Here is a 22,967-nt window from a genome sequence, read left to right as displayed (position 1 = left end):
GTACCAGAATGTGTGTAAACAGACTTCAGGATAGCTTCCTGCTTTCTATCCGCAGGATCCTTTAGGGCGGCCGTATCTGGAGACGGCAGGGCCACCTTCTTAGATAAGCGTGTCAACGCCTTGTCTACCCTGGGGGAGGATTCCCAGCGTAACCTGTCCGTTGGCGGGAAAGGATACGCCATCAGCAATCTCTTGGAAATTACTACCTTCCTATCAGGGGAATCCCACACTTTTTCACATAATTCATTCAATTCATGTGACGGGGGAAAAGCCACTTCTTGCTTTTTCTCCCCATACATACAAATCCTCTTGTCAGGGACAGGATTTTCCTCAGAAATGTGTAACACATCCTTCATTGCCACAATCATGTAGCGGATGGCTTTAGTCATTTTAGGCTGCAACTTTGCATCATCGTCATCGACACTGGAATCAGATTCCGTGTCGACGTCTGTGTCAACTAACTGGGATATTGGGCGCTTTTGAGACCCTGACGGCCTCTGCGCTGTGGGAGCAGGCATGGGTTGAGACCCCGACTGTCCCAAGGCTACAGCTTTATCCAATCTGTTATGCAAGGAGCTTACATTATCATTTAACACCTTCCACATATCCATCCAATGAGGTGTCGGCCCCGTCGGGGGCGACACCACATCTATTTGCACTTGTTCTGCCTCCACGTATCCTTCCTCATCAAACATGTCGACACAAGCGTACCGACACACCGCACACATACAGGGAACGCTCTGACTGAGGACAGGACCCCACAAAGGCTTTTGGGGAGACAGAGAGAGAGTATGCCAGCACACACCCCAGCGCTATATAACCAAGGGATTACACTGTACCTTAGTGTTTACCCAGTAGCTGCTGTTTTATATATATATATATATATATATATATATATATATATATATATATATATATCTCTGCGCCTAAATTTATGTGCCCCCCCCCTCTCTTTTTTACCCTCTATTGCACCTGTATACTGCAGGGGAGAGCTTGGGGAGCGTCCTTCCAGCGGAGCTGTGAAGAGAAAATGGCGCTGGTGTGCTGAGGAAGAAGGCCCCGCCCCCTCAGCGGCGGGCTTCTGTCCCGCTTCTCATGTGTAAAAATGGCGGGGGCTCGCACATATATACAGTGCCTGACTGTATATATGTATACTTTTGCCATCAGGTATCTTAATTGCTGCCCAGGGCGCCCCCCCCTGCACCCTACAGTGACCGGAGTGTGTGGGTGTGCTGCGGGAGCAATGGCGCACAGCTGCAGTGCTGTGCGCTACCTTACGTGGAGACAGGAGTCTTCTGCCGCCGATTTCGATGTCTTCTTGCTTCTGCTGCTTCTGTACTTCTGGCTCTGCGAGGGGGACGGCGGCGCGGCTCCGGGAACGGACGATCAAGGTTAGGTACCTGTGTTCGATCCCTCTGGAGCTAATGGTGTCCAGTAGCCTAAGAAGCGCAACTTAGCTGCAGTGAGTAGGTTTGCTTCTCTCCCCTCAGTCCCACGTAGCAGAGAGTCTGTTGCCAGCAGAAGCTCTCTGAAAATAAAAAACCTGACAAAATACTTTCTTTTCTAGCAAGCTCAGGAGAGCCCACTAGGAGCACCCAGCTCTGGCCGGGCACAGATTCTAACTGAGGTCTGGAGGAGGGGCATAGAGGGAGGAGCCAGTGCACACCAGATAGTACTGAATCTTTCTTTAGAGTGCCCAGTCTCCTGCGGAGCCCGTCTATTCCCCATGGTCCTTACGGAGTCCCCAGCATCCACTAGGATGTTAGAGAAAATTAGATATTAAGAGTAGCATAAACAGAGGATACTCGTCCCCCAAGAGCCCAAGTTCAACAGTAGTGATAGCAATAACCTGGCTTACTACTGGAAGACATTCAGCCACAGATTCTGATTTGAGCTTGTGCTGACATCCAGCCAAAGTGAAAAGACTGCACAAGCTGTCTCTGATTAAATTGTACTTTGCAGGCAAACTGTGAACAGATTATTAAAATCTGCAAGAGACATTGTTGATGGGTTTATCCAATAAAACCTCACGGTTAGTAGCAGCTAAAAAGAGATTAGCAGTCTAGTCTGAGCTAAACAGCATATGTTCATTAGACATGAGAAAAGCAGTTCAAATAACCCCTCCTCACTTACCACACTGTAATCCCCACTTGGCAGTGTCTGGAATATAAAAGATCCATCTTCTTTGGATACGGCATGACACAGGTAGGAAACAGATTCATCTTTCCCTTCAAAGCCCTCTACTGGTGACAGGTTGCAGCCCAAAATATCCTGCAATGTTGAAAGTGCTATGTCAAAGCATGCAATCACGTACAATAAAGGATAAAAAAAAAAAAAAGATGATTCCTTTATAGGTCACATCTCCCATTGTGGTAACATTCCTGGGTGGATTATTTAATAAATGAAACAAGGAACCTTTCTCTCTCTCCAGTAAAGCTATGTCACCCTTTACTTCATGTTCATAAAAAGATCAAAAAGATTACATTACTTTTTTTATTTTCCAATGCATGGCCGTTGATCAGTATACAGCTCACACAGAGTCCAGTGACAGGTTATCACCAATTAAAATAAAGAACCATTGTTTCTTTTTTTTATGTAGTTTGTGGCAAATATGGGCAATAGGTGGAATAATTAATGTCAACTGACCACCCACAATCCCCCTGCATACTAAACAGCGCCGCCGTACACATGTGGCTATATAGTGTGAGAGGAGTCCAGCAATAGACCACATGTGACTGGAAGAGCTGCCAAGCACTAGCAACTGTAACTACTGAGAAAACATGGCAGCTGCTGTCAGGAAGTAATGTAACCTTAGGGATGGGGACCAGAGTAAGAGGGGAAACAAGCAGCCATAAAGCAAGATGAAACCCTGCTATACTACGGGACATGCACCCCTGTGGCATCTATTGTGACACCCACCTCACTCCATACGTGTTTCTCTCTACAAGCTTCTAATCTACAGTGTGACTGATCTGGGGAGATCACATGTCATGCTCTCTCCCGCGCTGATTGGCTGAATGACTGAGTGTAGGGAAATGGAAAACTTCACTCAGAATTCCTGACGGCATCCCTTCTCCGTCCCCTCCTCCTGCTGTCCCCCTCCTGGACCACATTCCTTCATGGCTACTGCCCACACTATAATGAGTCAATCTGACTCATTCTAGTGCTGGAGGCTGCAGACCTCCTCACTGCGGCGGATGCTAGTACCGCCACTGCCCACAGGGCTCACCTTCTGTGGCCACTCTGTGCGCTATATGCACAGTGCAGGGCAGCTCTTGAGTCCCCTCATTAGCGACACAGACTTGATTTGTTATGCAGCGCTGATGAGGATACTCAGAGCTGCTCTGTGACATATGCAGCACTGACTGTGCATACAGTACACCAAGCCGCAGCACATCCCATCCTCGTCAATTGCAGGTGTCACGGCCCTGGGATGACTGCCCCTGTTGCCCCTCCCTTAATCAGGTCCTGCTTACTTCTTTTTTTTTTTTGTCTAGGGGTGAGGGGTAGGTTCCATAATTGTGGGACAATGCCTAACGTAATGATGTACAAAATAAATAAACAAAGATCTACAACATATCTAGTCTTCATTAACAGTAAAACTACATTTATAATGTACTAGTAATAAGGAGGTATGTTGGGAGAACATGCCTAAGAGACAGATTTTTGGAGCACCATATAAATGTTCTTTATTAGAAACAAAAAAATAGTGTACCCATCTATGGGTTCCGGTATGAATGGTAGACAATGTTAAGGTCGACAGTCATTAGGTCGACCACTATTGGTCGACAGTGACATGGTTGACATGGACAAATGGACGACACGTGAAAATGGTCCACATAGATTTTTTAACAGTTTTTGGTGTAATTTTTTCCGTACCATGAACAGGAACCCCAATTAATGTACCGCGTCCCCTTGCATAGCTTGCGAAATGGGCAAGATTAGTATTCCCAATCGTAGTCCAGGGGGATGGTAAAGTATGAAAAAGTTAAAAATCGAAAAAATATTTTTTTTAAAAGCCATGTCGACATTTTCAATAATGGTCGACCTAATGAGTTTCCACCATCTGAACGGATACCCCATCTATGGGGGTCTTTTTAATTTGCCAAAATTCTGAATGTTATATGTTGTATAATAAATGTGCTTAGTACTCTCAGCTAATGGGTCACATGGTATGACTGATTTTCACCAACACACACACACACACACACACACACACACACACATTAAGAATGGGCTAAGGCTTCATGTTGTTGGAGTAGATATTATTTAGAAAAGGTATACACTAAGAAGGTGTGTATAGCATGTAAATGGCCCATAACCATCAGACACAACAGAATTCTTACAAGAAACTATGCCTTTATTATTCCAAAATCAGAATAATGATGCTGTACCTCTCTTGTGATGGATGATGAGAACAGCAGAAACATTACACCTTTCATTGGTTCCCCATCACTCCGAACAGAGCCCAAGACATCATAGCCAGCAACAATAAGAGGGTTTGCTGCATGTGCATTTGATTGCGTCACCTGAACAACTGTTGTTGCCTGAGACATAGAATGTAAACATGGAAACAAGACAGCACAAAGTTAGAAAACATATTCTATCTTTTCCATCGATAATATATAAGAAACTAACATTTTAGGTGGACAATAGCAGAAAATGCATTATTTTAGGCATAGTGCCACACATAAAATGGTCTGTGGCTTTCCACACATATACTCCTGCATCCATGTATGATTTCCCCATACATGGCAAAAACCGGACCCTTTGGGGCCTATGCAGAAGCGCATACTCAGAAACGCAAGCCAAGGAGCGATTGCAGAGTGGGCTGCATTATGGACACATAAAGCCTTATGGCCTCATACGATGAACAGGGGTGTAAAAGGGCATCCACTTGTAGGCAAAGTTCAATAAGGGCAGTGTGATCTTAACGTATAGGCACACTGGGCAGCTGCCCAGGGCTCCACAATTCTAGGGGTCTTTGAGCAGAGGCGGATGGTGGTCACACAATCAGAGCGGTGAGGCAGCAATTACTACCTGCCTTCCAACCTGCAGCGAGACACTGAATGGCTGTCAGCCTGCTGATTGGTGGATCAGAGTGCTGAGAGCAATTCACTGTATGGAAGCATGTGGAGAGATGGCGCAGGACTGAAGGAGGGGCATGTTATGATTTTTTTAATTGGTTCCTGTGAATGGGTGGTTAGGAGCCCCCCAGTGCATTGCATTAAAGGTGTGTTTACACAAATGCTACTCAATCAGACAGAATGATGGCTTGTGGCAGTGACTAGCGGTGGGATCAGGGGCTAGGGAGGCAGTCTCGCCACTGTAGACAGGAATCGGGACCGGCTGAGCAGCTAATATCCCTTATATGCAGGTGGGGAGGCTGCAGGTAGGAAGCCAGGCTCTGTCTGCTACAAACCCCACATAGCTGCCGCTGGCACCTCGAGTCCCAATTCCATCCTCTCCCACCGCACTGCATATGACAGGGGTGGCTCTGCTCTGACTGCACGTCCCTGGCTTGTAGCAAACTAGGGGCCTGATTCAGGTTTGTAAGCAAAGCAGAAAAGCACACAACTAGGAAAATCCATGTTGCACTGCAGATGGGGTGTGTTCAAACTGAAATCTAAACTGCAGTGTAAAACTAAAGAAGCCAGTATTTACCCTGCACAGAAACAATATAACCCACCTAAATCTAAATATCTCTACACATGTTCCATCTGCCCCACCTGCAGTGCAACATGGTTTTGCCCAGTTGTGTCCTTTTTTGCTTTTGCTTACAAACCTGAATCAGGCCCTAGGCACAAATGCTACTTATGCAAATCTGGATGATTCATGAGAGGTGTGCAGCCCCTTATATGCGTGGAAACATTGAGGGGGGGATGTAATATAGTGTCACGGATTGTGACGCTATAACACTTCCTGCTTCTCCTCATTACCGAGGCAAAGCAGGAAGGAACATCGACAAATGGATTATCTTCTCTACCGAAGCGTGGACGTGAAAACTCCCCCTCCAGTGATCCCTGCCTAGAACACAGCGCATAGCTTAGTGCTGATGTGCCTTGTCTCCCTGCCCGGTCAGCTCCAGTGCGCATGTGCGAGATCTCACATGCAGCCCGGAGCTGGCACCTGCCGCAGCCAGGTACAGCACTGTTTCTGCTGGGGGAAAAGGGCATCGACACCTGCAGGTGTCGGAACTGTCAGTGCCACTGACCGTTCTTACATTGCCCTGCATATCGGCGTGCTATCCAAAAGATAGCAGCACCGATAATGGCTGGGCACACACCGCTGCTGTCATACTGGGGGGGAAGCTGTATCAGTGGACATAACGAACGCTGATACCACTTCGTAAACCCCCCCACACACAGACACACACCCACCCATAAAGACGATTAATACATATACCATATTGTGTGGTCCATTTTTCTACTAACTCTGCATTAGCCCCTAAGCATTTAATTAAGTGCAAGCGACATCTATCATCATAAAAAGGTTTTATCTACTCATAATATACTTTTTATCAAACATAAGAGGAGCATAACATTTCCCAAATGTATAATACTACTAATCTAATCCCAGTGAGATATTTATATGTTTGTGTTAGAGTTTAATAAGGTGTCCACAATGCAGTACTGAATTTGCCTTAGAGATTAGGGTGGGGGTGTCTGATTAAAGTCCTAACCCCGCTTAACTGAAAGATTTAACATTAGTAGTATATCAATTAAAAACATTAGGAGTATATCAATACACTTGAAAATATATTTTAATGTGTTGAGATGGAAGGATTATTTAAAATCCCTTTCAGACATACGACCCGGGAATTTCCCTGCTCAGTCCCAGGTTTTTCAACTCTGCAAAAATAGGATTTTAATTACCTACAGGTAAATCCTTTTCTCGTAGTCCATAAGGGATATTGGGGAATCTAGTACGATGGGGTATAGACGGGGTGCAAAGGAGCCAGTGCACTTTAAATTTCTTCAACTGGGTGTGCTGGCTCATCCCCTCTATGCCCCTTCCCACAGGCAGTTATAGGTAAAAATGTGCCTGAAGGAGAAAGGACATATATGACAGAAGGAAATATGATAACAAAGAGTGGTGAGATAACAACCAGCAACGGCTGGTAACAACAACAACAGCAACAGCTGAACAGGTAACCACATAACAAGAACCTGCAGAAAAGACAACGCACTGAGGCGGGCGCCCAATAAGGGATATTGGGCAATCTAGTACGATGGGGACGTCCCAAAGCTTCCAGAACCGCCTGCCCAAACTGGGTATCCTCTTTGGCCAGTGTATCAAACTTGTAGAACTTCACAAAAGTGTTCTTCCCCGACCAGGTAGCAGCTCGGCAAAGTTGTCAGGCCGAGACTCCATGGGCAGCCGCCTAAGAAAAACCCACTGTTCTCGTAGAGTGGGCCTTCAGAGACTTAGGAACAGGTAAGGCTGACAACACATAGGCTTGTTGAATAGTAAGCCTAATCCAAAGAGCAGTGGACTGCTTTGAAGCAGGACAACTTTTTTTTCTGTGCATCACAGAGCACGAACAAAGAATCCGTCTTTCTGATCCAAGCCGCTCTCTTGACATAGTTTTTCAAGACTCGCACAGCATCCAATGCCTCCGGAGGAGCAGAAGCGCCAAAACGGGACGGAATCACAATAGGCTGATTCAAGTGAAACGCAGAGACAACCTTTGGCAGGACCTGCTGCCTAGTCCGGAGCTCTGCTCTGTCCTCGTAAAAGACCAAGTATGGACTTTTACACGACAAGGCCCCCAATTCTGAGACACGTCGAGCAGAAGCCAGGGCCAGTAACATCACCTCACGTTTTCCACGTGAGGTACTTGTCTTCCACCATCATCAGAGGTTCAAACCAGGAGGACTGTAGAAAATCCAACACTACATTCATTTCCCAGGGTGCCGTAGGCGGCACAAAAGGAGGTTGGATGTGGAGTACCCCTTGCAAGAATGTCTGAACTTCTGGCAACACTGCCATTTTTTTCTGAAAGAAAATGGAGAGGGCTGAAATCTGGACCTCAATGGAACCCCGATGTAAGCCTTTATCCACACCAGCCTGCAAGAAACGTAAGAACCGTCCCAAGTGAAACTCAGCAGGCGGATACGTGCGCTTCTCGCACCAAGAGACATATCTTCTCCAGATATGATGATAGTGTTTTGACGTCACCGGTTTTCTTGCCTGAACCATGGTAGCAAAAACATTTTTGGAAAGGCCCTTGTGAGCTAGTATGTTCCGCTCAACCGCCATGCCCTCAAACGAAGTCGCTGTAAGTCCGGGTAGACGAACGGTCCTTGTTGAAAAAGATCGCTTCTTAGTGGCAGAGGCCAAGGGTCTTTGACGGACATGTCCAGAAGATCCGCATACCACGCCCTCCGAGGCCAATCCAGGGCAATCAGAATTACCTGGACTCTTTGAATCCTGATTCACTTTAGCACCCTTGGGAGCAACGGAATCGGAGGAAACAGGTAGACCAGCCGGTAAGGCCAAGGTGACACCAGTGCATCCACTGCCCTTGCCCGAGGGTCCCTGGTTCGTGAGCAATACCAGGGAAGTTTCTTGTTGAGACGAGAAGCCATCATGTCTATCTGCAAGCAGCCCCACTGGTTGATGACCTGTTGGAACACCTGCTGGTGGAGACCCCACTCCTCCAGGTGGAGATCGTGACAACTCAGGAAGTCCGCTTCCCAGTTGTCCACACCCAGAATGAAGATTGCTGACAGAGCTCTTGCCTTTCTTTCCACCCAGAGGAGTATCTTTGACACCTCTTGCATGCAGGCTCTGCTTTTTGTCCCTCTTTGTCGATTGATATACGCCACTGCCGTGGCGTTGTCCGGCGTACCTGGATCGCGTGATCCCTGAGCAGAGGAGAGGCCTGAAGCAGAGCATTGTAGATCGCCCGAAGTTCCAGAATGTTGATCGGGAGGAGGCTTTCGTGGGCTGACCACCTTCCCTGGAGCTGCGCCCCTTGGGTGACAGCTCCTCATCCCCTTAGACTCGCATCCGTCATGAGGAGGGTCCAATCCTGAATCCCAAAACTCTGGCCTTCCAGGAGATTGGAGGACTGCAGCCACCACAGGAGGGAAATCCTGGCCTGAGTTGACAGCCGAATCATTCGGCGCATCTGTAGATGTGATCCGGACCATTTGCTCAGGAGATCCAATTGAAATGTTCTGGCATGGAACCTCCCGTATTGGATCGTCTCGTATGAGGCGACCATCTTTCACAACAACCTTATGCAAAGATGGATGGACACTCGAGTAGGCCGGAGCACCATGCAGACCATCTCCTGAAATGTTCTCGCCTTGTCTTCTGGTAGGAACACCTTCTGGGCCACAGTATCCAGCAACGTCCCCAGGAACAGGAGCTGCTGATTCGGCTCCAGGTGGGACTTCTGTAAGTTGAGGATCCACCCATGGTGTGACAGAAGTTGGATAGTGCGGTTGATATGGAGCAGTAAAAGCTCCCTGGATTTTGCCTTTAGCAGAAGATCGTCCAGGTAAGGGACAACATTGACCACCTGGACCCGGAATTGGAACATCATCTCCGCCATCACCTTCGGAATACCCTCGGAGCTGTGGACAGGCCGAAGTGCAGTGCCTGGAATTGAAAATGATCGTCCAGCAGGGCAAACCACAAGTACGCCTGATGAAGCGGCCAAATAGGAATATGGAGGTATGCATCCTTGATATCCATGAATTCCTGTTCTTCCAGGCCCACAATCACTGCTCGCAGGCATTCCATTTTGAACTTGAACACCTTCAAGTAAGGATTGAAGTATTTTAGATTCAAAATGTGTCTTACCGAACCGTCCGGTTTCGGCACCACAAACAGATGGGAGTAAAACCCTTTGCCGCATTGTGGTATTGGTACTGGAACAATGACGTGGGACCAGACCAAATTTTCGATGGCCTGTTGCAACTTAACTTGCTTATCCTCCAAAGCTGGTAAGCTGGATTTGAAAAATCATTGGTGAGGAGAACTGTTGAACTCCATCTTGTAGCCCTGAGAAACGAGATTTCTGACGCAGGTATCTTGGCAGGAAGTCTCCCAGACGCAACAGAAAAAACTACTTGTACAGCGCCTCACCCAAATATATGAATATGTAAACCGAAACAATATATATATAAATAACAATATATATATATATATATATATATATATATATATAAATATAATGAAACTCCTGAGACACTGCGCTTGCCACAAACCACTATGTGAAGATGGATGGAAATACTGGAAAACAACAAAAGTGGCCGCGCTGTGTGTCAGAAGTTTTGTAAAAAACAGAGAGCACAACGACGCGGCTGAAGTGACGCAGTCGAGCTAGGGGTGGGTGGGCACCGTCATGCTAAGGCCTTAGTGGAAGCAGAACTGGTGGTCTGTTCCTGAAAGCTGGTGCTTGCAGGCTTTCTGGACTTACCTCTGGTGCCTCTAGACGCATTGGAGGCACCTCTGGCCTTAGATCAAAATCTGTGAGACCGAAAGTACTGGATAGACGGCCTCATGTAGGAGCGTCTCGCCGGCGGGGCCCCAGTGGGGAGAAACATGGATTTCCCAGCTGTAACTTTGGAAATCCAGGCATCTAATTCAACCCCAAAGAGCCATTCCCCAGAAAAGGGGAGGGATTCCACACTATGTTTGGATTCTGCGTCCGCAATCCACTGACGCAACCATAAGGCCCTGCGCGCCGACACTGCCATGGCAGAAGTCCTAGCATTAATGTTCCCCATCTCCTTGAGCGAATCACAGAGGACACGTGTAGTGTCCTGAATGTGTTTTAGGAGGGTCACCAGAGTGACCAAGGGCATATCCCCCGAGAGGCCACCCTGAATTTTTGCGGCCCAGGAATGAATGGCATGGGTAATCCAGCAACCCGCAATAACCGGCCTTTTTGATTCACCTGCTGCTATGTAAATAGATTTGAGTGTAGTCTCTATCTTCCTATCCCCAGGATCCTTCATAGTAAAGTAGCCCGGGGCAGGCAGCACTGCCTTTTTGGACAGGCGAGAGACTGACACATCAACCCCTGGGGGTTCCTCCCAAAATTTCCTACCTTCAGGAGCAAATGGGAAATTGCAAAAAAAATGTTTGGACACTTGGAATTTCTTGTCTGGATTTTTTCAGGCCAGCTTGAATAGGTCATCTAACTCTGCAGAATCAGGGAAAGTGACATTAATCTTGTTTTGTATAAAGAAAAAAAAACGACTGCTGTGACGCAGCATCCTCTAGAGGGAGCTTTAACACGTCCCGTATAGCCAGAATGAGGGGTTCAATACCCTGAGTAGAATCAGGATCCCCACTAACGGGATCCAAGTCATCCCCATCCTCCTGTATATCCTCATCTGTATCAGAGAGAAGAGCAGGTAACTCATGCTTCTGTGGGCCTGCATGAGAGGGGGGGGGGGGGGGGGGGGCGCTGTGTTGCATCCGCCCCAGCAGCTAAATCTGCAACAGCCTGTTGTAGTAGCCGAGTTTTCTGTACATTACCAGTGAGCTGGGATGACATATGTGACATCATAGTTTTTAGAGACCCTAGCCAGTGGGGCTCTGGACCCTGTCCCCCAGCCCCTTCACCGATTTGTAAAGATTGGCTCCATTGTTCACATGAATTAGATTCAGATGATAATGGAGAGAATCTGGTGTGGCATACACTGCACAGCTTGTGTTTACCCATGTTTCACAGTAAGCACAATAACATACACACAGAAAGTTATATTGCAAGCCTGCCATACTGTATGTGAGAGGAGACAGAGAGAGAAGGACACCAGCACACCCCTAGCTGTACAGCCCCCCAGTGAGGCTATACGCTAACTATATTTCAGTAAACACTAACAAATACTGTCCTAGAGAGGACCCAGATAGTGTACACTAGCGGCTCTCCCCCTTTTCTACACCCTGTACCAGATATCCAGCGTGGCTGAGGAATCAGGAAGCGCTGTGTGTGCTGAGAATGGCTGCAGTAAGCAGAGGAAGGCGCCAAAACGCCTCAGGTCCCGCTCTGATGTAGCTTCGTCCCCTCCAATGGCGCCGGAGCTACAGTGATAGATTATACTGCCAAAGTCTCCATTTAGCTTAAAAACATCACAAGTGCTAGTCAAAGCGTTTTTGTGCCAGTCTACACGGGGGATCTTAGCGGGGGATAAACAAACATAAAAAAGAAACTGAAGAAAACTCTCTGGAGCTCAGTGATGTGCATCCTCTCCCGAGGGCACTTTTTTCTAAACTGCCTGTGGGAGGGGCATAGAGGGGAGCAGCCAACACACCCAGTTGAAGAAATTTAAAGTGCACTGGCTCCTTTGCACCCTGTCTATACCCCATCGTACTAGATTCCCTAATATCCCTTATGGATGCTAGAGAAATGCCGGGTTTTTGCTTTCACACTAGACCCGAGACCTGGGAAATTTTGAGGTTGACCCTTTTCAGACATAAGCCTGGTCTCCCCTGGCATTCTACAAGCCAGGACACACCAGGCTACTCTCATGTCACACACACACATACATGTCTTACACAAACACGTGTCATACTCATACACACATCATCCCTCACCACAACAGTCACGTCTATATTGCTAGGCTGTGCCAGCTGCTTCTACTACACACTGCAGCACGGACCACAGCAGCTGGCGCATGCCCCCTCCAGGCAGTAAACACCAATCAGAGGCACCTAGGTGCAACCTGGGAGTAAATTCCTGGGTCGCGCCATTCACACTTAACCCGGGTTGTTTACCCGGGATGAAATACCCAGTAAAAACCCAAATCAATTGCAGGGTTGGCGACCCGGGAACACGTTCCCTGGTTGGTGCCTTTCAGACATGCCAAAATTCCGGGTTGATGCGCTTTCATGTGCAAACACCCGGGATTTTGGAGGATGTCTGAAAGGGGTATTAGAACCTCGGTTAATGAAACCCATTTTGTAATTGATGTTTTTTTTTTAATTTGCAATAGTTGATCGTTAAGTGGGCTTGCCAACAATAATTTTCAACTTAAATAAGATGTAGTTTAATTTAGTTACTTAAGCGTAACTTTGAAAGAATCATTCCATGTCTGTTTTAATAAAGATGCTATGAGACAGGCGCTAGACACTAATAACGCTATCATTTTGATGACAGTAATAATATGTCAATAATACCTCTTTCAAAGTCCAAGTGGGGTGAGATGCAACAATTTCATATTCTCCAGGGAGGACTTTATTAAAGAAAAACCTTTGACAAAAAAATATATATATATTACGTGAGACCACTGTGCGAGATATATTACATAAAAATAATACACAAGTCATTCTAAGATATGTATAAACTGTGAATAATATCTGATAAAAAATAAGAATTTACTTACCGATAATTCTATTTCTCGGAGTCCGTAGTGGATGCTGGGGTTCCTGAAAGGACCATGGGGAATAGCGGCTCCGCAGGAGACAGGGCACAAAAAGTAAAGCTTTCCGATCAGGTGGTGTGCACTGGCTCCTCCCCCTATGACCCTCCTCCAGACTCCAGTTAGGTACTGTGCCCGGACGAGCGTACACAATAAGGGAGGAATTTTGAATCCCGGGTAAGACTCATACCAGCCACACCAATCACACTGTACAACCTGTGATCTGAACCCAGTTAACAGTATGATAACAGCGGAGCCTCTGAAAAGATGGCTCACAACAACAATAACCCGATTTAGTTAGCAATAACTATGTACAAGTATTGCAGATAATCCGCACTTGGGATGGGCGCCCAGCATCCACTACGGACTCCGAGAAATAGAATTATCGGTAAGTAAATTCTTATTTTCTCTATCGTCCTTGTGGATGCTGGGGTTCCTGAAAGGACCATGGGGATTATACCAAAGCTCCCAAACGGGCGGGAGAGTGCGGATGACTCTGCAGCACCGAATGAGAGAACTCCAGGTCCTCTTTTGCCAGGGTATCAAATTTGTAGAATTTTACAAACGTGTTCTCCCCCGACCACGTAACTGCTCGGCAAAGTTGTAATGCCGAGACCCCTCGGGCAGCCGCCCAAGATGAGCCCACCTTCCTTGTGGAATGGGCCTTAACAGATTTAGACTGTGGCAGGCCTGCCACAGAATGTGCAAGTTGAATTGTGCTACCAATCCCACGAGCAATCGACTGCTTAGAAGCAGAAACACCCAGCATTGTTGGGTGCATACAGGATAAACAGCAAGTCAGATTTCCTGACTCCAGCCAACCTGGAAACTATATTTTCAGGGCCCTGATAACATCCAGCAACTTGGAGTCCTCCAAGTCCCTAGTAGCCGCAGGTACCACAATAAGCTGGTTCAGGTGAAACGCTGACACCACCTTAAGGAGAAACTGGGGACGAGTCCGCAGCTTTGCTCTGTCCGAATGGACAATCAGATATGGCTTTGTGAGATAAAGCCGCCAATTCTGACACTCGCCTGGCCGAGGCCAGGACCAACAGCATGGTCATTTTCCATGTGAGATATATCAAATCCACAGATTTGAGTTGTTTAAACCAATGTGATTTTTTTAGGAATCCCAAAACTACGTTGAGATCGCCCAGTGCCACTGGAGACATCAAAGGGGCTGTATATGCAGTACTCCCTTAACAACTTCTGGACTTCAGGAACTGAAGCCAATTTCTTTCTGGAAGAAAATCAACAGGCCGAAATTTGAACCTTAATGGACCCAATTTGAGACCCATAGACACTCCTGTTTGCAGGAAATGTAGAAATTAACCTAGTTGAATTCTTCCGTGGAGCCTTCCTGGACTCACACCCTGGCACATATTTTCACCTAAGTGGTGATAATGTTGTGCGGTCACCTCCTTCCTGGCTCTGACCAGGGTAGGGATGACCTCTTCCGGAATGCCTCTTTCCCTTAGGATCCGGCGTTCACCCGCCTTGGCGTCAACGCAGCTGCGGTAAGTCCCGGAACAGACACGGTTCTTGCCGAATCAAGACCCTTCTTAGTATCTCTTGAAGTTCCGGGAACCAAGTCCTTCTTGGCCAAACCGGAGCCACGAGTATAGTTCTTACTCCTCTCCTTCCTATCATTTTCAATACATTGGGTATGAAAAGCAGAGGATGGAACACATACACCGACTGGTACACCGACGGTGTTACCAGAGCGTCCCAGCTATTGCCTGAGTGTCTCTTGACCTGGCGCTTCAGGTGGGACGCCATCATAACCACCTTTGGTCTTTCCCAACGGTTTACAATCATGTGGAAACTTCCAGATTAAGTTTCCACTTTTCCGGGTGGAATTCATTTATGCTGAGGAAATCTTCCCAGTTGCCCACTCCCGGAATGAACACTGCTGACAGTGTTATCACATGATTTTCCGCCCAGCGAAGAATCCTTGCTGTCATTGCCCTCCTGCTTCTTGTGTCGCCCCGTCTGATAACGTGGGCGACCGCCATGATGATGTCCTACTGGATCAGCACCGGTTGACTTTGAAGCAGGAGTCTTCCTAGGCTCAGAGCATTGTAAATTGCCCTTAGCTCCAGTATATTCATGTGGAGAGAAGTCTCCAGACTTGACCACACTTCCTTGGAAATTTTTTCCCTGTGTGACTACTCCCCAGCCTCTCAGGCTGGTATCCGTGGTCCCCAGAACACAGTCCTGAATGCTGAGTGTGCTGCCCTCTAAAAGATGAGCACTCTGCAGCCCCCACAGAAGAGACACCCTTGTCCTTGGAGACAGGATTATCCGCTGATGCATCTGAAAATGCGATCCGGACCATTCGTCCAGCAAATCCCCTGAGATCTGCCGAATGGAATCGCTTCGTAAGAAGCCACCATTTTTCCCAGGACTCCTGTGCATTGATGCACTGATACTTGGCCTGGTTTTAGGAGGTTTCTGACTAGGTCGAATAACTCCTTGGCTTTTTCCTCCCGGAGGAACACCTTTTTCTGGACTATGCCCAGAATCATTCCTAGGAACAGCAGACGTATCGTCGGAAAACAGCTGCGATTCTTGGAATATTTAGAATCCAGTCGTGCTGTCGTAGAACTACTTTAGATAGTGCTCTTCCGACCTCCAACTGTTCTCTGGAACTTGCCCTTTTCAGGATATCGTCCAAGTAAGGGATAATTTAGATGCCTTTTTTCTTTGAAGAAACATCTTTTCGGCCATTACCTTGGTAAAAGGCCCGGGGTGCCGTGGATAATTCAAACGGCATCGTCTGAAACTGATATTGACAGTTCTGTACCACGAACCAGAGGTACCCTTGTTGAGAAGGGCAAATTTGGACATGGAGGTAATCCTTGATGTCCAGGGACACCATATAGTCCCCTTCTTTCCGGTTCGCTATCACTGCTCTGAGTGACTCCATCTCGATTTGAACCTTTTATGTAAGTGTTCAAAGATTTCAGTTTAGACTATGTCTCACCAAGCCGTCTGGCTTCAGTACCACAATATAGTGTGGAAAAATAATACCCTTTTCCTTGTTGTAGGAGGGGTACTTTGATTATCACCTGCTGGATATACAGCTTGTGAATTGTTTCCAATGCTGCCTCCCTGTCGGAGGGAGCCGTTGGTAAAGCAGACTTCAGAAACCTGCGAGGAGAAGATGTCTCGACTCTCCAATCTGTACCCCTGGGATAATACTTGTACTATCTAGGGGTCAACCTGCGAGTGATCCCACTGCGCGCTGAGACTCTTGAGACTACCCCCCCACCTTGAGTCCGCTTGCACGGCCCCAGCGTCATGCTGAGGACTTGGCAGACGCGGTGGAGGGCTTCTTTTCCTGGGAAGGGGCTGCCTGCTGCAGTCTACTTCCCTTACCTCTATGTCTGGGCAGATATGACTGGCCTTTTGCCTGCATGCCCTCATGGGAAAGGAAGGATTGAGGCTGAAAAGACGGTGTCTTTTTCAGCTGAGATGTAACTTGGGGTAAAAAGGTTGGATTTCCCAGCTGTTGCCGTGGTCCCCAGGTCCGATGGACCGACCCCAACTAACTCCTTCCCTTTATACGGCAATACTTCCATGTGCCGTATGGGATCTGTATCACCTGACCACTGTCGTGTCCATGACATCTTCTGGGTGATATGGACAACGTACTTATCTTGATGCCAGAGAGCAAATATCCCTCTGTGCATCTCACGTACATATATATAGAATGCATCCTATTAAATGCTCTATATGAATAAAATATTTTCAGTCAGGGAATCCGACCAAGCCAACCCAGCACTGCATCTCCAGGCTGATGGCGATCGCTGGTCGCAGTATAACCACCGTATGTGTGTATATACTTTTTAGGATATCTTTCCAGCTTCCTATCAGCTGGCTCCTTGAGGGCGGCCGTATCTGGAGACGGTAACGCCACTTGATAAGCGTGTGAGCGCCTTATCACCCTAAGGGGTGTTTCCCAACGCGCCCTAATTTCTGGCGGGAAAGGGTATAACGCCAATATTTGCTATCGGGGTAACCCCACGCATCATCACACACTTCATTTTATTTTATCTGATTCAGGAAAAACTACAGGTAGTTTTTTCACTCCCACATAATACCCTTTTTTGTGGTACTTGTAGTATCAGAAATATGCAACACCTCCTTCATTGCCCTTAACGTGTGGCCCTAATGAGAAATACGTTTGTTTATTCACCGTCGACACTGGATTCAGTGTCCGTGTCTGTGTCTGTGTCGACCGACTGAGGTAAATGGGCGTTTTTAACGCCCCTGACGGTGTTTCTGAGACGCCTGGACCGGTACTAATAGTTTGTCGGCCGTCTCACGTCGTCAACCGACCTTGCAGCGTGTTGACATTCTCACGTAATTCCCTAAATAAGCCATCCATTCCGGTGTCGACTCCCTAGAGAGTGACATCACCATTACAGGCAATTTCTCCGCCTCCTCACCAACATCGTCCTCATACATGTCGACACACACGTACCGACACACAGCACACACACCGGGAATGCTCTGACAGAGGACAGGACCCACACTAGCCCTTTGGGGAGACAGAGGGAGAGTTTGCCAGCACACATCAAAACGCTATAATTATATAGGGACAACCTTATATAAGTGTTTTCCCTTATAGCATCTTTATATATATATCAATATCGCCAAAATCAGTGCCCCCCCTCTCTGTTTTAACCCTGTTTCTGTAGTGCAGTGCAGGGGAGAGCCTGGGAGCCTTCTCTCCAGGCTTTCTGTGAGAGAAAATGGCGCTGTGTGCTGAGGAGATAGGCCCCGCCCCTTTTTCGGCGGGCTCGTCTCCCGCTATTTAGTGAATCTTGGCAGGGGTTAAATATCTCCATATAGCCTCTGGGGGCTATATGTGAGGTATTTTTCGCCAAAAAAGGTTTTCATTTGCCTCCCAGGGCGCCCCCCTCCCAGCGCCCTGCACCCTCAGTGACTGCCGTGTGAAGTGTGCTGAGAGGAAAATGGCGCACAGCTGCAGTGCTGTGCGCTACCTTTAGAAGACTGCAGGAGTCTTCAGCCGCCGATTCTGGACCTCTTCTTACTTCAGCATCTGCAAGGGGGCCGGCGGCGCGGCTCCGGTGACCATCCAGGCTGTACCTGTGATCGTCCCTCTGGAGCTGATGTCCAGCAGCCAAGAAGCCAATCCATCCTGCACGCAGGTGAGTTCACTCCTTCTCCCCTAAGTCCCTCGTTGCAGTGATCCTGTTGCCAGCAGGACTCACTGTAAAATAAAAAACCTAAGCTAAACTTTCTCTAAGCAGCTCTTTAGGAGAGCCACCTAGATTGCACCCTTCTCGGCCGGGCACAAAAATCTAACTGGAGTCTGGAGGAGGGTCATAGGGGGAGGAGCCAGTGCACACCACCTGATCGGAAAGCTTTACTTTTTGTGCCCTGTCTCCTGCGGAGCCGCTATTCCCCATGGTCCTTTCAGGAACCCCAGCATCCACAAGGACGATAGAGAAATGAGTATTGCCGTCATCACTTCAGTGCATATTTAGACAAATTACACGTTATAAGATCTCCATAAAAGGTTAAAAGCACCCTAATGAGCCTCTAAATTGAAATTGACTGTCCATCTATCAAAATTGTAGAATAAACACAAATACTCCTAATGTATGCACTAAAATTATCCTAAATTAACATAGTAATTGAATTAATCCTTTAAATCAATGGTTATTAACTGCAGTCCTCAAGTACCACCAACACAGCTCTGGGAAATGGGAGGTGTGGGTGTGTGTTTAGGTATCCTGGTCCTCTTCAGCCAGTGTGTGTGGAAGCACAAGTCTCAGAATAGCCAGAGGTTGGAGAGCCACAGGTTGCCCCGTTCAGCCTGATGCAACAGAAGGGTGAGTGTGTGTGTAACCGCCATCTTTGCATACCACACACTTGCACCTAGTCCTGCTGCTAGCACACCGACTCCACTCAGGAGTCGATCCATCATCCCACCGGCAACTGCTGCCTAGCCGGCAACCCGCAGGGAGAGTCCAAGTGATTTGGGAGGGGGGAGCTGTGGTATCCGCTGTGTAAGGAGTCGCCCCCGTGCAGAAAGTGTCACAGCACGGCACGCCGGGCTGATTGGGGATCACATGCCGCTCGCTGTTATGCAGTCCTCGTTGTCATGGGACCCGTGCTCCCAGCGGCGACTGTGACTCCCTCCCAGTCTGAGCGGCGGCATCAGCAGCAGCGCTGACTGTGGCTTGTTTCCCCTGGACTCAATATGCCTATCCGCGGTAAGGGAGCGGGCATTCTCGGAGCAGAGCACGTGGAACTGTTCTGACGGGGAGATTCGGCGGTGATTGGACGTGGAGTGTGAGGATTCCTATTGGCGCAGTGAGACACAGCACGTCCAATGGGACCCACTCATTTTTTTAAACCGGGTCCCTCACTTTCAATAGCGTGTAAAAATGTGCTATACCGCGTATTTTGCGATCACTGTATATATATCCCAAACAGTCTCTGACTTTCAACGGGTGTGATACCACATGCCGGTGGTTTGCATTCTGGCAGGCACATGACTGACCACAGCATCCCGACTTTAAAATGTCGACAGGGGATGGGGTAAGTAATATACCCCTCCCACCTACCCCTAACCTGCCTGAGGTGGCAGCTAGGGCTAAGACTCCAAGCGATTCCAAGTGGTGTTGGGATTCCAGCGTCGGTCATCTGACGGCAGGGATGCTAATTGCAGGTTTGTTTGGTCTTAAAACTAATTACATTTGTGTCCATACATACCTATAACCCCGTTTGGGGTGCCACAAACTTTGCAACTAAGCCACATCATGGGTCCTGCCACACACTTTTGTACTGAATATGCCTCTTATTCACATGAATACAAAAATACAATGCACAAATACCCTGGGCTGCACAAATACCCTGAGCTGCTGTGACTCAGATGCTAACCTGGATAAAAAGCAAAAGACTAAGGGCCTATAAGGGTGAGCCACACCATACAAAATCTGCCACTTTATACCAATTCCATTGCAACAAAAATACCAAATCTAACTACCAAGGATGCTGTAACTTACTTTGGATGAACCTACAATGCGGACCCTATGCATCATGTGAACCTTGTTTCCTACCAGGGTTGGCTGGTTTGAACCTTGGCTTAAACCAAATGGGTTTAAAAAAAAAAAAAAAATCATGTTTTTTTTTTATTATGCTGTGACCCCAGCACAGCACTGCAACTTCTTTAAAAAAAATAATAATAATTGTAAGAGAATAGATTTCATTCCACGCACTTGTTGCTTGTAGTCTTCATTTGAGTGAGCTGAACCAATGCAGTAACTTCACACAAACAAAGATATAGGGAAGATGGAAGGGTGAACTAGGTCAGAGGTACTAAATTTGACTAGCATCAGCAAAGACTCCACAAACTACTCCCCTAGCAATTCTATAAAACAGGACAAAACCACAACTAACATTCTTAATCTTAACGGATTCATTAAAGAGGCAATACACAGAGAAACACCTCATGGTTTAATCTCCTACATGTTTATTTCAATTCAAGACCTTCAGTCCTATTGAGATGCCTTTGAGTGTACTTTCTGTGTTTTAATATGTTTAGTCTATCTACATATATTCAGATGTAATAGAAATAATAAGCAGTACAAATTGGTTTTATTGAAAGATGTAAAATAAATCATATCAAAGCCTAATACCTTCGGATTGTTAATGTTAGAAAGCTTCACAACATGGTTTATCAATGTTTCTACAGGTTGAGTATCCCTTATCCAAAATGCTTGGGACCAGAGGTATTTTGGATATGGGATTTTTCCGTAGTTTGGAATAATTGCATACCATAATGAGATATCATGGTGATGGGACCTAAATCTAAGCACAGAATGCATTTATGTTTCATATACACCTTATACACACAGCCTGAAGGTCATTTTAGCCAATATTTTTTATAATTTTGTGCATTAAACAAAGTGTGTATACATTCACACAATTCATTTATGTTCCATATACACATTATACACACAGCCTGAAGGTCATTTAATACAATATTTTTAATAACTTTGTGTATTAAACATAGTTTGTGTACATTGAGCTATCAAAAACAAAGTTTTCACTTTCTCACTCTCACTCAAAAAAGTCCGTATTTCGGAATATTCCGTATTTCGGAATATTTGGATATGGGATACTCAACCTGTACTACATAGCAATGTTTCACAGTATTAATATAATAAGCAGGATTTTTTTTTTTCCATTAAAACATTAATGCAAAAAAAAAAAAAAAAAAGTTTAAGAAAAAAAAAATGATTTTTATTTTCCAACCCTGCTTTATACTCCATGTTAGTTGTAAGAGTTTAGCAAAATTGTTTTGACTATCAGTATTCTTACTGCTTAGAGCAATGGTTCTCAAACTTTCCTGAATCACGGCACCACAGGATAAAAGTTTTTTTATTGATAAATTTAGGGGGAAAAAATCTTACATTAAGTAAATTGTGCCTACCCTGTCATCCTTAGGTTCAGTTATGTGGTAGTGTACAGTTGTGCTTCTGATTATCCATGTTTTATTATTGGCAGACAACTAGCACAGATTTTGCCCATCAATCAAATAGGATTTTATATACCTACCGGTAAATCCTTTTCTCGTAGTTCATAGAGGATGCTGGGGTCCAATTAGTACCATGGGGTATAGACGGGTCCGCAGGAGCCTTCGGCACTTTAAGACTTTTTTTTACAGTGTGAACTGGCTCCTCCCTCTATGCCCCTCCTCCAGACCTCAGTATAGGAACTGTGCCCGAGGAGACGGACAAACTTCGAGAAAATAAGAATTTACTTACCGATAATTCTATTTCTCGGAGTCCGTAGTGGATGCTGGGGTTCCTGAAAGGACCATGGGGAATAGCGGCTCCGCAGGAGACAGGGCACAAAAAGTAAAGCTTTAGGATCAGGTGGTGTGCACTGGCTCCTCCCCCTATGACCCTCCTCCAAGCCTCAGTTAGGATACTGTGCCCGGACGAGCGTACACAATAAGGAAGGATTTTGAATCCCGGGTAAGACTCCTACCAGCCACACCAATCACACTGTACAACCTGTGATCTGAACCCAGTTAACAGTATGATAACAGCGGAGCCTCTGAAAAGATGGCTCACAACAATAATAACCCGATTTTTGTAACTATGTACAAGTATTGCAGATAATCCGCACTTGGGATGGGCGCCCAGCATCCACTACGGACTCCGAGAAATAGAATTATCGGTAAGTAAATTCTTATTTTCTCTATCGTCCTAGTGGATGCTGGGGTTCCTGAAAGGACCATGGGGATTATACCAAAGCTCCCAAACGGGCGGGAGAGTGCGGATGACTCTGCAGCACCGAATGAGAGAACTCCAGGTCCTCCTTAGCCAGGGTATCAAATTTGTAGGATTTTACAAACGTGTTTGCCCCTGACTAAATAGCCGCTCGGCAAAGTTGTAAAGCCGAGACCCCTCGGGCAGCCGCCCAAGATGAGCCCACCTTCCTTGTGGAATGGGCATTTACATATTTTGGCTGTGGCAGGCCTGCCACAGAATGTGCAAGCTGAATTGTATTACCCATTCAACTAGCAATAGT

The 22,967-nt window shown here is 46.7% G+C and overlaps 1 protein-coding gene across 1 annotated transcript in view; it reads right to left on the bottom strand.

Annotated features, from left to right (window-relative positions):
• Positions 1-22,967, bottom strand: part of LOC134945224 (BOS complex subunit NOMO3-like) — a 180,871-nt gene that overhangs the window by 117,692 nt on the left and 40,212 nt on the right. The window contains exons 6-8 of the mRNA XM_063934381.1: positions 13,144-13,216; positions 4,395-4,547; positions 2,134-2,271 (exon numbers count right to left, since the gene is read on the bottom strand). Coding sequence (XP_063790451.1) covers positions 2,134-2,271; positions 4,395-4,547; positions 13,144-13,216 — 364 coding nt within the window. The remainder of the gene's footprint in view (positions 1-2,133; positions 2,272-4,394; positions 4,548-13,143; positions 13,217-22,967) is intronic.

The sequence above is a fragment of the Pseudophryne corroboree genome, chromosome 7, assembly GCF_028390025.1.
Source record: "Pseudophryne corroboree isolate aPseCor3 chromosome 7, aPseCor3.hap2, whole genome shotgun sequence".
Taxonomy (NCBI): domain Eukaryota; kingdom Metazoa; phylum Chordata; class Amphibia; order Anura; family Myobatrachidae; genus Pseudophryne; species Pseudophryne corroboree.
The sequence above is the reverse complement of the archived record's forward strand: the minus strand, read 5'-3'. Positions and strand labels throughout refer to the sequence as shown.